Source organism: Bufo bufo, chromosome 2 (assembly GCF_905171765.1).
Source record: "Bufo bufo chromosome 2, aBufBuf1.1, whole genome shotgun sequence".
In the NCBI taxonomy this organism is placed as follows: domain Eukaryota; kingdom Metazoa; phylum Chordata; class Amphibia; order Anura; family Bufonidae; genus Bufo; species Bufo bufo.
Window position 1 is genome coordinate 32,880,181 of NC_053390.1, and position 17,453 is coordinate 32,897,633.

The 17,453-nt window shown below is 43.2% G+C and overlaps 1 protein-coding gene across 1 annotated transcript; it reads left to right on the plus strand.

The window, feature by feature from the left end:
• Positions 1-817: 817 nt before the first annotated feature.
• On the plus strand, positions 818-16,212 carry LOC120992120 (zinc finger protein OZF-like). The gene is made up of 3 exons (XM_040420895.1): positions 818-837; positions 921-1,044; positions 14,501-16,212. Exons 2-3 carry the CDS (start codon positions 960-962, stop codon positions 15,799-15,801), a joined length of 1,386 nt encoding a protein of 461 aa, XP_040276829.1. The 5' UTR covers positions 818-837; positions 921-959; the 3' UTR covers positions 15,802-16,212.
• The last annotated feature ends 1,241 nt before the right edge of the window (positions 16,213-17,453 follow it).

Sequence of the window (17,453 nt, forward strand, 5' to 3'; positions counted from 1 at the left end):
ACCCTAAAATTTCATACACATCTTTAGGATCCATGGCCTGATTATTCTGTTATGTTCTAACGAGGAGGATCCGCTAAACTACTTATCCACGGAGTACGGATAGATGGTGCTACTTTAGCAGAGCTGGAGTACTACAGAAGTAGAGCTGGGTGACCATTATAAAAGAACTGGCGACTTGGTGTAGCAGAGATGTAGAACTGATGCGGCAGAGTTGAACTGCAAACCGATGTAAGAGAGTTAGGCTGAAGACTGCAGTAGTAGAGAAGGCGGCTGGTGTGCTGGGACCGGAGTAACCGACCTGAATAATCGTGTAAATCTCCCAGTGGGGTGACACATTATCTCTTTAAATATTTTTCATGGTATCTTATGTGGTTTTAACATTTTTCATCCTGTTTTTATTCAGGTTCCTGCAATATAAAATCATCTATTCACCTTACTGACCCATCAAGAATGGATGGGGACAGAGACAAGATGGCAGAGAAAATATTACATCTCACCCTAGAGATACTCTTCCAATTTACTGGAGAGGTGAGAGAGATTCTGATGATGTCACATTACATCATTCTTATCTATGGTAATAACAGATGGCCATGGCTGTAGAGGTGATGGACTCTAGAAATGTCAGTAGTGATATTTATTACTGCGTCTCCCCATATCCAGGATTACACAGTGGTGAAGAAGACCTCTAGCGAGCGCTGTCAGGCCCCTGTGTCTGAAGGATGGGGAAGAACCTTGAGCCCAATCACGGGGCCTCCACCTCACCCCCTGATACATGAGGAAATCAAACAGAAGATCCTAGAACTCACCCACAAGATGATTGAGCTGCTGACTGGAGAGGTGACACTGCTGGGAATGCTGGGACATTATACAGTAACAGCACTGGAGGGGTCTGGGTGATGACGGTATCATTGTGTTGTCAGGTTCCTATAAGGTGTCAGGATGTCACTGTCTATTTCTCCATGGAGGAGTGGGAGTATGTAGAAGGACACAATGATCGGTACGAGGATGTCAGAATGAAGAATCAAGAGCCCCTCACATCATCAGGTAATAGATGCGAATAAAATACATTTGTTCTTTAATTTACATGTCGGTAAAAATTGAATTAATTCACTGTATGTGTCTCCTATAGACATTAAAGGGGTTCGACACCCTAAGTATCAAAAATCCAAAGTGCTCCAGACAATAGCCCAAACCATGAAGTATTAATATCTAAAGCTAAATTTACTGGCTATATATCATTTTTCGAACCTGTTTTCCGTGACACACTTCCCTGGAGAAGCGAGCGGTACCGGGAAATGTTTTTTTACAGTAAAAATGAACCTATGAAGTATTACATGAAGTTATGCGAGACTTCGTGAAGTAATAACTTTGGCTTATCTGAGCCAATACATCCTAATACCGCACGGAGCGCTCGCTCCCTACAGTATTGGATAGAAGTTTTTTGCGATTCGACTTCGGATGTTTCATCCAAAGTCAATTCACTCATCTCTAATAGTAATAGAAGGAACGCCCCAGTCCCAGCAGTAACCTGTACAGACATAGTAATAGAAGGAACGCCCCAGTCCCAGCAGTAATCTGTACAGACATAGTAGTAGAAGAAACGCCCCGGTCCCAGCAGTAACCTGTACAGACATAGTAATAGAAGGAACGGCCCAGTCCCAGCAGTAAGCTGTACAGACATAGCAATAGAAGGAACGCCCCAGTCCCAGCAGTAAGCTGTACAGACATAGCACTAGAAGGAACGCCCCAGTCCCAGCAGTAACCTGTACAGACATAGTAATAGAAGGAACGCCCCAGTCCCAGCAGTAAGCTGTACAGACATAGTAATAGAAGGAACGCCCCAGTCCCAGCAGTAAAGAGAGGTCACTACCCGTCCCACACATATGTTTCTGGGGGGGAGGGGGGGTCTGGTACCCTGTTCATAAATTTGCTGTGGGTCTCATGTAAGCCATGAACAGAAAGTATAGAGGGGGAGATTTATCATTTCCCTTGTTTCTGAAAAGTGGCGTTAAAAACTTGCAAACTACGGTATGTGTTTGTGACTTTTTAACTGCGCCTTAAAAAATAAAAAGAAGAGCGTGACAATGGCAAGATCTCTATATACAGTGTACAGGGGGTCACACATCAGTATATACAGTGTACAGGGGGTCACACATCAGTATATACAGTGTACGGGGGGTCACACATCAGTATATACAGTGTACAGGGGGTCACACATCAGTATATACAGTATACAGGGGTCACACATCAGTATATACCGTGTACAGGGGGTCACCCATCAGTAAATACAGTGTACAGGGGGTCACACATCAGTATATACAGTGTACAGGGGGTCACACATCAGTATATACAGTGTACAGGGGGTCACACATCAGTATATACAGTGTACAGGGGGTCACACATCAGTATATACAGTGTACAGGGGGTCACACATCAGTATATACAGTGTACAGGGGGTCACACATCAGTATATACAGTGTACAGGGGGTCACACATCAGTATATACAGTGTACAGGGGTCACACATCAGTATATACAGTGTACAGGGGGTCACACATCAGTATATACAGTGTACAGGGGGTCACCCATCAGTATATACAGTGTACAGGGGGTCACACATCAGTATATACAGTGTACAGGGGGTCACACATCAGTATATACAGTGTACAGGGGGTCACACATCAGTATATACAGTGTACAGGGGGTCACCCATCAGTATATACAGTGTACAGGGGGTCACACATCAGTATATACAGTGTACAGGGGGTCACACATCAGTATATACAGTGTACAGGGGGTCACACATCAGTATATACAGTGTACAGGGGGTCACACATCAGTATATACAGTGTACAGGGGGGTCACACATCGCTGTATACAGAGAGCAGGACGGAGAGGGCACACATTTACAGATGAGACCAGTGACTGCTGCTGCTATCACTGACCTCAGCCATACTGACAGCTCAGAAGGGGTTAAAGCTCCTGCACTGTTGGTATGGCTGGAATAAACCTATCTGTGATAAGAACACAGAGCAGAGGGGCCACAAACAGGACAGACTTTTTAATTCCTCACAGTTTGTGGACCTCAGCACCTTCCTGGCTCTGCTACATCTTCACATACAGCAGGATCCTCTCAGTACAGGAGATACAGAGGGGGCAGAGCCTGCAGTCAGTGAGCTCCTATCAGCCATCACAGCTTCCCCTCAGTCTCCTTTCCTCCTGCAAAAGTTTCTTTATTTCTGCTTAGAAGAATCTTCCTGCTAAGTCCATCCAGCCCTGCACAGCCAGGAGAGGCAGAGGGCACCTATGATACAAGCAGGGGGCTTCTAGGACCCAGACAGCAGCACTCCTTCAGGCATGGACGAGGTAGCTCCCCCATGGCACGTGCAGGGATGGACGAGGGAGGCAGCTGTGAGGGCGGGACGGGAGGGGGGCGTGGTGGGAGAGAAGGGGGGCGTGGTGAGAGCAGGAGAGGAGGGGGGCGTGGTGAGAGCAGGAGAGGAGGGGGGCGTGGTGAGAGCAGGAGAGGAGGGGGGCGTGGTGAGAGCAGGAGAGGAGGGGGCCGTGGTGAGAGCAGGAGAGGAGGGGGGCGTGGTGAGAGGAGGGGGCGTGGTGAGAGCAGGAGAGGAGGGGGCGTGGTGAGAGCAGGACAGGAGGGGGGCGTGGCGAGAGCAGGCCAGGAGGGGCGTGGCTAGGCCAGGAGGGGCGTGGCTAGGGTAGGACAGGAGGGGGCGTGGCTAGGGCAGGACGGGAGGGGCGTGGCTAGGGCAGGACGGGAGGGGGCGTGGCGAGGGCAGGGCGGGAGGGGGCATGGCGAGGGCAGGACGAGGGCAAGACGGGAGGGGGCGTGGTGAGGGCAGGGAGGGGGCGTGGCGAGAGCAGGACAGGAGGGGGCATGGCGAGAGCAGGACAGGAGGGGGCGTGGCGAGAGAAGGACAGGAGGGGCGTGGCTGCCAATAGCAGGGAAATCAGGCAGATCGGCTTAAGAAGATATATTAGTAAGTGTCATATCTCCCTACTTTGTTTACAATTTTAATAAGTGCTAACAGAGTGGCCAAACCCTTTAAATTTTATGGTACTGTAAAGTATTATTCCTCTGAGGTGGCCGTATGTAAACCAGCCATGGATCCTGTTCTTGTGGCACTGGGCTATGAGAACCTAGTTATACCACATAAATAAGTTAATTGTTAACATTCACCATACAGTCATGTGAAAAAATTAGGACACCCTTTGAAAGCATGTGGTTTTTTGTACCATTTTTAATAAATGGTTATTTCATCTCCGTTTCAACAATACAGAGAGATTAAAGTAATCCAACTAAACAAAGAAAACTGATGAAAAGTCTTTTCAAGATCTTCTGTAAATGTCATTCTACAAAAATGCCTATTCTAACTGAGGAAAAAGATAGGACACCCTCACATGTATTCCCTCTTAAATTGGCTCAGATCTCACACAGGTATATCACACCAGGTGCACATAATTAGTAGATCGTTACTCTGCATGTTGAATGAGGCTTGCCCTATTTAAACCTCAGACATTTAGTTTGGTGTGCTCCTGACTGTTGAAGTGAGAGTGAGCACCATGGTGAGAGCAAAAGAGCTGTCAGAGGACTTCAGAAAAAAGATTGTAGCAGCCTATGAGTCTGGGAAGGGATTTAAAAAGATCTCAAAAGATTTTGAAATCAGCCATTCCACTGTCCGGAAGATAGTCTACAAGTGGAGGGCTTTCAAAACAACTGCCAACATGCCCAGGACTGGTCGCCCCAGCAAGTTCACCCCAAGAGCAGACCGCAAGATGCTAAAAGAGGTATCCAAAAACCCTAAAGTGTCATCTCGAGAACTACAGCAGGCTCTGGCTACTGTTGATGTAGAAGTACATGCCTCTACAATCAGAAAGAGACTGTACAAGTTTAACTTGCATGGGAGGTGTGCAAGGAGGAAACCTTTGCTTTCCAAGAGAAACATCGAGGTCAGACTGACATTTGCCAGCGATAAAGTTGACAAAGACCAGGACTTCTGGAATAATGTTCTTTGGACAGATGAGTCCAAAATGTAATTATTTGGACACAACAGCAGAGGACATGTTTGGCGTAAACCAAACACAGCATTCCAAGAAAAGAACCTCATACCAACTGTGAAGCATGGAGGTGGAAGTGTCATGGTTTGGGGCTACTTTGCTGCAGCAGGACCTGGTCAGCTCACCATCATAGAATCCACGATGAATTCTACTGTGTATCAGAAGGTGCTTGAAGAACATGTGAGACCATCAGTTAGAAAATTAAAGCTGAAGCGGAACTGGACCATGCAACATGACAATGACCCAAAACATACTAGTAAATCAACCAAAGATTGGCTGAAAAAGAAGAAATGGAGAGTCCTGGAATGGCCAAGTCAAAGTCCAGATTTGAATCCCATTGAGATGCTGTGGGGTGACTTGAAAAGGGCTGTACGTGCAAGAAACCCCTCAAACATCTCACAGCTGAAAAAGTTCTGCATTGAGGAGTGGGGTAAAATTTCCTCAGACCGATGTCGAAGACTGGTAGATGGCTACAAGAACCGTCTCACTGCAGTTATTTCAGCCAAAGGAGGTAACACTCGCTATTAGGGGCAAGGGTGTCCTATCTTTTTCCTCAGTTAGAATAGGCATTTTTGTAGAATGACATTTACAGAAGATCTTGAAAAGACTTTTCTTCAGTTTTCTTTGTTTAGTCGGATTACTTTAATCTCTCTGTATTGTTGAAACGGAGATGAAATAACCATTTATTAAAAATGTTACAAAAAACCACATGCTTTCAAAGGGTGTCCTAATTTTTTCACAAGACTGTATGTCATAAATGTTCTCATGGGGTTCCAGAGTATTTCTTCTCTAGATCCTCAAATGAAAGAAGGCCTGAAGAAGAGAAAAATGTGGTTAGTCCTCTCAAAGCCATTCACCCGCTGCTGAGTAGAAGAAGGACAATCATTTAGACCCGGAAGGAAAGCCGTATTATTCCAAATAGATTGGAGAGCTTGCTAGAATGATGCTTCAAAGGACTTAGGGATGATAGCTAAAATGCTGGAGGGACCCACAGGAGGTTGATGGATAAGGGCGTTATAAGACATTTTTGAAGGAGGTGTAGAAAGTATGTGGGAACAGTAATAGGTAGGTTACGAATCAGGTAAAGAAGTTTGTGGAGTATGTAAATTTTTGTGACCAGCTAGACATAAGGTTAGTGATAGAATGCGATATGGGTGGCTCCATGTGGTTGCAAAAAGGTCTATATATATAGGGGAGTAATACGCAGCCCTAGACAGTCTAGGTTCTGGACCATTGGAATGAGTAAGAGGAACACAGGACAGTCAGCATTTTCCTGTAGAGGGATTTTAAGGACATATGGTTTGGAGTCGTTGGTGACGAGGCCTGAGATTTCATGGAAAGTTCTTAGTATAGAGAGGAGGTTGAGCGAGAGTTAGCAGTATGTCCTCTGCAAACAGAGTTTATGGGTAAGACCTGCTCCTGCAGCATCTTTAATGCTGGGCAGGCCCTGATGGCTGCTACTAATATTGTTCGAGCAAAAAGAATAGGGGAAATGGCAATGGCTGATATCATAGGATATCGCATCCGGGCTGTGGGTGTTGTAAAGGGCAGAAATCCATCCCAAAAAGTTATCATAAAATCCACATTTGTGAAGAGAAAAAGTCAAATAGTCCCAAGATAAGGAGTCACACGTCATTGATATGTCAAGGAGAGTAACAAGGAGGGCAGTTTTCGTGTAGATGCTAGGAGAACTACTCTTCAGATGTTGTCGCTAGCCTGCCTATGGGAATAAATCCTGCTTGATCTTTATGGATGAGGGAGCTAAGGAATGAATTGAGACGAGTGGCCAGGATTTTCTCAGTTTGATATCGATACTCAGGAGTGAGATGGCTCATCTTTGTTGAGTTTGGGAATCATGGCTATATGGGCTGATGTTGAAGTGCGGTGTAGAGGAGTACCAGATTTTATGGCATTAAAGACATAAACACCAACTGATGAAATGAAGGTGGGGATAAACTCCTCAGGAGTTGTACGTTGTTTGGCACCATTAGATTATTTCATGCCTCATCAACATAATGACATGCAATGAAGCTGTTAAGTTGCATTGTTAAGGGGTTGTTTGGTCTTGCAGCCAACAACCTCTATGGTCCAGTCCTGTGACCCTGAACCCTCTGAATATAAAAAAAAAAAAAAAAAAAACTCACCCGGCCTTGGTCCTGCCACTGCTTTGTTCCCAAATGCTTCCAGTTCCCACAGGACCAGGAAGTACCGTATCTGGGTCCCATGACTGCTGCAGCCAATGACAGGCATTAGCACTCGATTTGATCAGTGCTTAACAGGATGTACCATTCAAGCCAATGTTTGTGGCCTGTGATTGGCCACTGCGGTGTTACGGGAACCAGCCACTTCCTGGTCCTACAGAGACTGGAAGCGTCTGGGAACAGAGCAGCGGCAGTATGTTCAGGGGCACAGGTCTTGACTAAAAAGGTGGTCGCCTCCAAGGCCGAACAACCCCTTTAAAGTGCGCACCACCAATGGACAAATACCTGCCTCACCAGTACATTAACATGCATTGTGCAGGGACAAATAAAAAAGTGTAAGGTAAGAAAGAGAAAAAAGGAGAGAAGACTACGAGAAAAGGAGAGAAAAAAAAATAAGTAAAGAAGTAAACATGTTGCATAGATATAGTCTAGTACAAAAATGTATATAAAAGAATGGACCATTATCTAAAGAAAGTAACCAGTACCATCTGGAGTAAGTTCTATAGAGAAAAAGTTCCCTGAAACAATGGAGAAAGAAAAAAGAAAATAAACATCAAGATTAAATTCTTAAATAAAGCAGATACAAAACATGTTCCAGCTGAGGAAGTAACAGTTGGTCAACAAAGGTAGTGATGTGGGGCAAGATGTCACAACACGGCGTGTCCGTCAAAAACTTACGCTTCAGCCTGGTTACGTTGGAATAGATGATGCTCTGTTGGAGCGATGCTGTCATGGCTTTTAGGAGGTGACCTTGGTTCAGATAGGGCAGGGTCCAGGTTTTCCAGGCTGAGGAGGCATTTTGGGTTCAATCAGGAGGTCTGCTCGCTTAGTTTTTCTAGAGGAAGAAATCCTAATTTCTCCACAGTAGTGAACATTATGGTTCTTCCACCATGATTAAAGCTTAGTTCAAAGGGATAGCCCCAGACATACAGGATGGTAGCTTTTCTCAATCCCTCCAAGGTTTAAAAGTCTTCATTTTTTGCAGAGTAATGGGGGCTAAATTGGTGTAGATCTGGTAGCGATTCCTTGAAAGGCAAGGCCACCCTTTTTACATCCTGCTTTCAGATCACTTCCTTGGTACGGAAGAAATTCATCTTCACAACAGTGTTGTGAGGTTTGCCGTTAGATGTATTCACTTACTGGTGTGACAGATGGTTACCTCATAATATACACAAAAAGATGCCACATGCCGCATGCTAATGAGCTGATTTGAGTCCAGCGTGATGTCATCGAGTCCAGCGTTTATTTAATTCAGAGCTATAGCCACTCCCCTGCCCACCTGCTGCTGATTCATATGGAAAATAACTGTCAATCAGCAGCAGGGAGGCGGGGATATTCAGGAGCTCATGAACCTTCATGACTCATCATTATCAGCTGGAGCTTTTTAATACAAGAGGTTGGCAGATTGACTGGGTCAATTAAAGAAAGTGACCAAGCATTTTGCTAAGAGAATCAGTCACTTATTTATGTTGCCCTTAGTTAGGACACCATAAAACTGGTGACAGGTTCCCCTTAAACTAGGGACGGGGGGAGGGAAATTACATTATAGGATGGAAAGACAGTGCAGATAGAGACCGGGGCAAGGTAGTGGGACTGGGGGAGGAATGGAAGGAGGGACTAGAACAGTTCAGAAGGAAAGGTGTAGGGTAAAAAATATACATAAACCTCTCAAATGCATGTATACTAATGCCAGAAGCCTGACTAATAAAACTGGGGACCTGGAATTAGTGATGTGTGAGGAGGACTATGACATAGTGGGAATAACGGAGACATGGCTGGATGATAGCTATGACTGGGCACTTAATGTACAGGGTTACAGTCTGTTTAGAAAGGATCGTCAAAACCGGAGAGGGAGGGGGGGTTTGCCATTATGTAAAGTCCTGTCTAAAATCCACAGTCCGGGAAGATATAAGTAAGGGACATGAACATGTGGAGTCACTGTGGGTAGAGATACATGGAGCTAAAAACAATAATAAATTACTAATAGGAGTTTACTATAAACCACCTAATATACCAGAGTCCACAGAAAATCTACTACTAAACGAGATAGACAAGGCGGCAAATCATAATGAGGTGGTTATTATGGGGGACTTCAACTACCCAGTTATAGACTGGGAAACTGAAACTTGTATATCTCATAAAGGAAACAGATTCTTGGCAATAACCAAAGACAATTACCTCTCCCAACTAGTTCAGGACCTGACTAGCGGGAAGGCCATACTGGACTTGGTATTAACCAATAGGCCTGAAAGTACAACAGACGTGCAGGTTGGGGGACACCTGGGAAATAGTGACCATAAAGTAATAACCTTCCAATTATCATTCAAAAGAGCGTTTATACAGGGAGGAACAAAAATACCAAACTTCAAAAAAGCTAAATTTAGCCAACTAAGAGAGGCCATAGGCCTAACTAACTGGGACAAAGTCCTCAAAAATAAAAATACAGCCACAAAATGGGATACCTTTTTAAAAGCATCCTAAAATCTCAGAGATGTACCGTATTTTTCGCTTTATAAGACGCACTTTTTCCCCCCCAAAAGTGGGGGGGAAATGGCAGTGCGTCTTATAAAGCGAACACTGCCATGTTTACTTTGCTGACGCTGATACATCACAAGCCGCGATGTATCAGAGGGGTGGGAGGAGGGGATGGAGGCTGGCAACGTTGCGGCGGGGCCCGATGCAGTCACTGTACTGTAATACATCGGGCCCCGCTCACGGCAATTATCACATGTAAAGTCTATTATCTTCAAGCAGTATCTCTGCTTTTAGCTAGGGAAATCCTCTGTAGTAGTACAACTCACTATGAAAGCGGCAGGCAGGGCGGCAGCGTAATCTCGCGATGCTCACTCATTCACGCTCCTCCCACTTCATTCATGAATGAGTGAGCATCGCGAGATTACGCTGCCGCCCAGCCTGCCGCTTTCATAGTAAGGTGTACTACTACAAAGGATTGCCCTAGTTAAAAGCAGAGATACTGCTTGAAGATAATAGACTTTACATATGAAAAAGGCTTCATTACACTCTGCTTTCTTCTATAACAGTACTCACTATGTATGAAAGCAGCAGTCCAGCCGGCGCGTGACGTCACTCACTCGGTCATGCTCCTCCCACTTCATTAATGAAGCTGGCAGGAGCGTGACTGACTGAGTGACGTCACGTGCTGGCCGGACTGCTGCTTTCATAGTGAGTACTGTTATAGAAGAAAGCAGAGCCATTAAAAGATTTTACATATAAAGTCTGTGTGCACTGTGGTGTAATGGGGGTCACTATTCACACAGGACAATATACTGTGACACATATGATACTGTGACCAGCATAAGATCATCTTATGCTGGTCACAGTATCATATGTGTCACAGTATATTGTCCCTGTGTGAATAGTGACCCCCATTACATAAGATGCTATATATGATGCTACATCCCCCTCATAACAATGCGTCATCCACAGGTCCCCCCATAACAGCGTCATCCACAGGTCCCCCCATAACAGTGTCATCCACAGGTCCCCCCATAACAGTGTCATCCACAGGTCCCCCCATAACAATGCGTCATCCACAGGTCCCCCCATAACAGTGCGTCATCCACAGGTCCCCCCATAACAGTGCGTCATCCACAGGTCCCCCCATAACAGTGCGTCATCCACAGACCACCATTAGTTCAAAACCCAGCAAAAGCACACCTTTTTGGTTCAAATATTTTTTTTCTTATTTTCCTCCTCAAAAATCTAGGTGCGTCTTATCATCAGGTGCGTCTTATAAAGCGAAAAATACGGTACATACCGTATGGGAATAAAAGGTTAAGGAACAAAAAGAAACCAATGTGGATAAATAGAACTGTAAAGAAAGCAATAAATGACAAAAAGAAAGCATATAAATCACTAAAATAGGAGGGTAGCGAGGAAGCACTGAAAAACTATAAGGAAAAAAATAGAACATGTAAAAAACAAATAAAAGCGGCCAAATTAGAGACCGAGAGATTAATTGCCAAAGAGAGTAAAACTAACCCTAAAATGTTCTTCAATTATATAAATGTTAAAAAGTATAAATCTGAAGGTGTCGGCCCTTTAAAGAGTAATGAGGGGGAGTCGCAGAGAGCGACGAGGAGAAAGCAAAGCTGTTAAATATTTTTTTCTCCAATGTATTCACTGAGGAAAATAAACTGTCAGATGAAATGCTGAATGTAAAAATAAATTTCCCATTAAGTGTCCTGTCTGACCCAGGAAGAAGTACAACAGCGACTTAAAAATATTAAATTAGAATATTCGCCAGGACCAGATGGCATACACCCCCGTATCCTAAGGGAATTAAATAATGTCATAGCCAGACCCTTACTTCTGATATTTGCGGACTCTATACTGACAGGGAGTGTTCTACAGGATTGGCGCATAGTAAATGTGGTGCCAATATTCAAAAAGGGTCCAAAAACAGAGCCTGGAAACTATAGGCCGGTAAGTTTAACATCTGTTGTGGGTAAACTGTTTGAAGATTTTCTAAAAGATGCTATCTTAGGCTCAGTTCACACCTGAGCGTTTTACAGCGCGTTCCTACGCGCTGTAAAATGCTCAACAAGGAGAAACCAATGCTTCCCTATGGTAATGGTTCTCACCTGGGCGTTTTACAGCGCGTACGATCGCGCTGTAAAACGCCCGACGCTCACACAAGTACAGGAGCGTTTTTTTGGGCGCTTGTCGCGCGTTCCCGTACATAGACTTTCGGGAACGCGCGACACTGTGTGCACACTTGTCTCTGTATGCGCGCTTGTAAACGCCCGTACAATCGCGCATACAGAGCGCTCCTTTCAGAACGCTCAGGTGTGAACTGAGCCTTAGAGCATCTCAACGGAAATAAGCAAATAACGCCATATCAGCATGGCTTCATGAGGGATCGGTCATGCCAAACTAATTTAATCAGTTTCTATGAGGAGGTAAGTTCTGGACTTAGCGGCGAATCAATGGATGTCGTGTATCTGGACTTCTCCAAAGCATTTGACACTGTACCACATAAAAGGTTAGTATATAAAATGAGAATGCTTGGACTGGGAGAAAATGTCTGTATAAGTGGGTAAGTAACTGGCTGAGTGATAGAAAACAGAGGGTGGTTATTAGTGGTACACACTCAGATTTGGTCACTGTCATTAGTGGAGTACCTCAGGGGTCAGTATTGGGCCCTATTCTCTTCAATATATTTATTAATGCTCTTGTAGAAGGCTTGCATAGTAAAATATAAATTTTCGTAGATGATACTAAACTGTGTAAAGTAATTAACACTTAAGAGGACAGTATACTACTACAGAGGCATCTGGATAGATTGGAGGCTTGGGCATAAAAGGGGCATATAAGGGGCAGATAAGTGGCAGATGAGGTTTAACACTGACAAATGTAAGGTTATGCACATGGGAAGGAATAATGCAAGTCACCCGTACATACTAAATGGTAAAACACTCGGTAACACTGACATGGAAAAGGATCTAGGAATTTTAATAAACAGCAAACTAAGCTGCAAAAACCAGTGTCAGGCAGCTGCTGCCAAGGCCAATAAGATAATGGGTTGCATCAAAAGGGGCATAGATGCCCGTGATAAGAACATAGTCCTACCATTTTGCAAATCACTAGTCAGACCACACATGGAGTACTGTGTACAGTTCTGGGCTCCTGTGAACAAGACAGACATAGCAGAGCTGGAGAGGGTCTAGAGGAGGGCAACTACAGTACCCTACAAGATTATCAAAATTAGGGTTATTCACTTTAGAAAAAGACGACTGAGGGGAGATCTAATTACTATGTATAAATATATCAGGGGTCAGTACAGAGATCTCTCCCATCATCTATTTATCCCCAGGACTGACTGTGACGAGGGGACATCCTCTGCGTCTCGAGGAAAGAAGGTTTGTACACAAACATAGAACAGGATTCTTTACGGTAAGAGCAGTGAGACTATGGAACTCTCTGCCTGAGGAGGTGGTGATGGCGAGTACAATAAAGGAATAATGTAATAATATTACAGGCTATAGCTACTACAGGGTGGGCCATTTATATGGATACACCTTAATAAAATTGTAATGGTTGGTGATTTTAACTTCCTGTTTGTGGCACATTAGTATATGTGAGGGGGGAAACTTTTCAAGATGGGTGGTGACCATGGCGGCCATTTTGAAGTCGGCCATTTTGAATCCAACTTTTGTTTTTTCAATAGGAAGAGGGTCATGTGACACATCAAACTTGTTGGGAATTTCACAAGAAAAACAATGGTGTGCTTGGTTTTAACGTAACTTTATTTTTTCATGAGTTATTTACACGTTTCTGACCACTTATAAAATGTGTTCAATGTGCTGCCCATTGTGTTGGATTGTCAATGCAACCCTCTTCTCCCACTCTTCATACACTGATAGCAACACCGCAGGAGAAATGCTAGCACAGGCTTCCAGTATCCGTAGTTTCAGGTGCTGCACATCTCGTATCATCTGAAGGCAATCGTCTATGCTGTGAAGATACGAGATGTGCAGCACCTGAAACTACGGATACTGGAAGCCTGTGCTATCATTTCTCCTGCGGGGTTGCTATCAGTGTGTGAAGAGTGGGAGAAGAGGGTTGCATTGACAATCCAACACAATGGGCAGCACATTGAACACATTTTATAAGTGGTCAGAAACTTGTAAATAACTCATGAAAAAATAAAGTTACGTTAAAACCAAGCACACCATTGTTTTTCTTGTGAAATTCTCAATAAGTTTGATGTGTCACATGACCCTCTTCCTATTGAAAAAACAAAAGTTGGATTCAAAATGGCCGACTTCAAAATGGCCGCCATGGTCACCACCCATCTTGAAAAGTTTCCCCCCTCACATATACTAATGTGCCACAAACAGGAAGTTAATATCACCAACCATTCCCATTTTATTAAGGTGTATCCATATAAATGGCCCACCCTGTAGAGAGAGGTAGTTGATCCAAGGAGTCATTCTGATTGCCTGATTGGAGTCTGGAAGGAATTTTTTATTCCCCTAAAGTGGGAAAAATTGGCTTCTATTTCAGTTTTTTTTTTTTGCCTTCCTCTTGATCAACTTTCAGGATGACAGGCCGAACTGGATGGACAAATGTCTTTTTTTGGCCTTATGTACCATGTAACTATGTATATGGATATTATTATTTATATAAAAATCTTATAAATTATGAATTTCATTTTGAAGGTTTCATTTCTTTACAAATAAAAAGTTTCATTGTTTGCAGATGTCTGTTTCGGGAGCTCAGATCAAAGTATCGCACAAGACACATTTAAAGAGCACGCCAATGTTAAGCAGAATAAAGATCATAAAATAATCAAATGTCAAAGCAATTACAAAAGGAATAAGTCATATTCATGTTCAGAATGTGACAGATGTTACAGCCGTAAATCAAGTCTTGAATTGCATCAGAGAAATCACACAGGGGAGAAGCCATTTTCATGCTCAGAATGTGATAAAAGTTACACTGTTAAATCGCAACTTATTATACATCAGAGGACTCACACAGACGAGAGGCCATTTTCATGTTCAGAATGTGGCAAATGCTTTACTCAGAAATCGGAACTTATTGACCACCTGAGGAGAATTCACACAGGAAATAAGCCATTTTGTTGTTCAGAATGTGGAAGATCTTTTACCCGGAAATCAGAACTTCGGAAACATCAGAGAATTCACACAGGGGAGAAGCCATATTCATGTTCAGAATGTGAGAAATGTTATGGGACTCGCTTAAGTCTTGTTATCCATCAGAGAACTCACACAGGGGAGAAGCCATTTTCATGCTCAGAATGTGATAAGAGTTACAGGGTTAAATCGCATCTTATTGCACATCAGAGGACTCACACAGACGAGAGGCCATTTTCATGTTCAGAATGTGATAAATCTTTTACCATCAAGCAGTGTCTTGTTAAACATCAACTAACTCACACAGGGGAGAAGCCATTTTCATGTGCAGAATGTGGGAGATGTTTTAGTCGGAAAACACATCTAGTTAGACATCAGATAACTCACACAGACGAGAGGCCATTTTCATGTTCAGAATGTGGGAAAAGTTTTAGCCGTAAATCAACTCTTGTTACACATCAGACCATTCACGTAGAGAAGCCATTTTTATGTACTGTATGTGGAAAGAGTTTTGGCCAAAAGTCAGAGCTTAGTGTACATCAAAAAATTCACACAGGAGAAACATTTTCATGTCCAGAATGTGGAAAGGTTTTTAGAAAATATTCAACTCTTAAGGCACATGAAAGAATGCACACAGGAGAAGCATTTTCATGTTCAGAATGTGGGAAATGTTTTAAGCAAAAAGGTGAACTTGTTAGCCATCAGAGAATTCACACAGGGGAAAAACCATTTTCGTGTTCGGAATGTGGCAAATGCTATAAACAAAAATCACACGTTGTTGAACATCAAAAAATTCACACAGGAGAGAAGCCATTTTCTTGTTCAGAATGTGGGAAATGTTTTGTCCTGAAATCAAAACTTAATAGACATCAGAAAATTCATCTACAAATCATTTCTTCTTAATCATCAAAAAACTCGTAGAGGGAAGTAGCTACTTTCTATTTTTAATGTGTTTTCTTGACTCATCATACAGGAAAAATGCAACACTCAAGAAGTACAGGTGTAGCAAGAAGCAGTGTGGTGCACTATGCTGTTATTGTAGCGCCTACACTATGTATATAGCACAACCCTCGTTTACATTGCATTAGAGCCGCCGCACTATGCAAATAGCACAACGCATCCCAAAGTGGAACGAACATACAATTAATACCTGCTACGTCTATAAAGTCATATAACACTAATAATTAAGAAATGTATGCAATCACCAATAGACATCTGTTATCCAAAAAGTAAATGGAACCTAGATAACACAGAGTATTTTTACAGTAATCTGTATTACTGCATCTCACAACTTGTTACCGATCATTAATAAACCTTTGCTTTTAGAAATGGACATTTTTGTGTTTTGGCCTACTGTACTGTTATACTAGAGATATTCAGATATTGCCTCGGCACGTACTGAGTTGAGGGAGAGATGGTAGAGCATACATGGCGAAAAACAAAGAGATGGAGCTCAAAGGGTAAAAAAACGTAATAAAAGTATTCCCGGGAAGGGAGGGGGATGACTGTAGCTCAACGTTTCATGTTGTGCAAGTTCAGGCACAACACTAATGTGAGGCTTTTGGTGGCTGGATAGCGGTCGATACTGCTGATGTCCTTTCTCCCACTCAGGTGTGGTGCCAACCATAAAGAGGAGAATTTGGAATAGAAGCCTGCAGGCATGGTATGGTGACCCATCTTGAAGGCATGGAACTGATTCACCCATGATAGGACGTCTTAGGGCACAAATAACGACCAAGCTGGGGATATCAGAGGAGATGGGTCGGCACTGCAGTTTGTACATGGTCCGCGCATCCAGGGAAGGCGTCCAACTAGTATATAGTGAAGAAGGACCGGCACTCACTTTCTTGATGATATGAAGAAACTTTTATTCAAAGTATAATAGCATCATTAGTGAATAGTTTCGGCTCAAGCCTGAGCCTTTTTCAAACTGCAGTTGTTGTTTTACTTCTAAGACAATTGTCTGCGACAGGCAAAAGCTGCTTTTTGGTTCCTGCTAAGTCAACTTCAGAAATCTAACTGTTTGTGGGTGTTCCTGTGTAGTAAGTTGTTTTTTGGCCTTATTCATAATAGCAGATGAGAACAAGTCCTAACTGCCCTCCACTCCTGACCTGCCACAGCTGAGACTTATATAGTCCTAAATGACATGATGTTTAAGTTAAACAGTAACACATGTTTTTAGCCAGCTAATTATCTTATCTTCTACCAGAGTCCAAGGCTATCTATACATGCGAGAAAAACCTCTTAGTAATAGCTATCATATGGACTTTCACCTTCTACGTGTCCATGCTTGCTTAATGTATGGAACATGATGTAATATAAGCTTATATAAAAAATATATGGTTTGGACTGAAATAGAACCCTTCAACCCCCTCTTAAAACCTATTTACATATATCTATATAATGTGGGTTTTTCATTTTGTTCCTTTCTAGTTTTTCCTTAGTTTGCTTGTAAGCCTTTAGGTATTTCATATACCCTTCAGGAGTATAATCCTCAGGCTTTTTTGGGGGTTGTGTTTACCTCTTCTACCTCTACCGGAGTATGGAGGAATGTT

What these genes read in the sequence shown, in the direction of transcription:
- LOC120992120 (XM_040420895.1), top strand. Translation starts at nt 960, where the DNA reads ATGGAGGAGTGGGAGTATGTAGAAGGACACAATGATCGGTACGAGGAT. An exon ending in AGAGCCCCTCACATCATCAG is followed by an intron (nt 1,045 to 14,500) that starts GTAATAGATGCG and finishes CATTGTTTGCAG; the next exon opens with ATGTCTGTTTCGGGAGCTCA.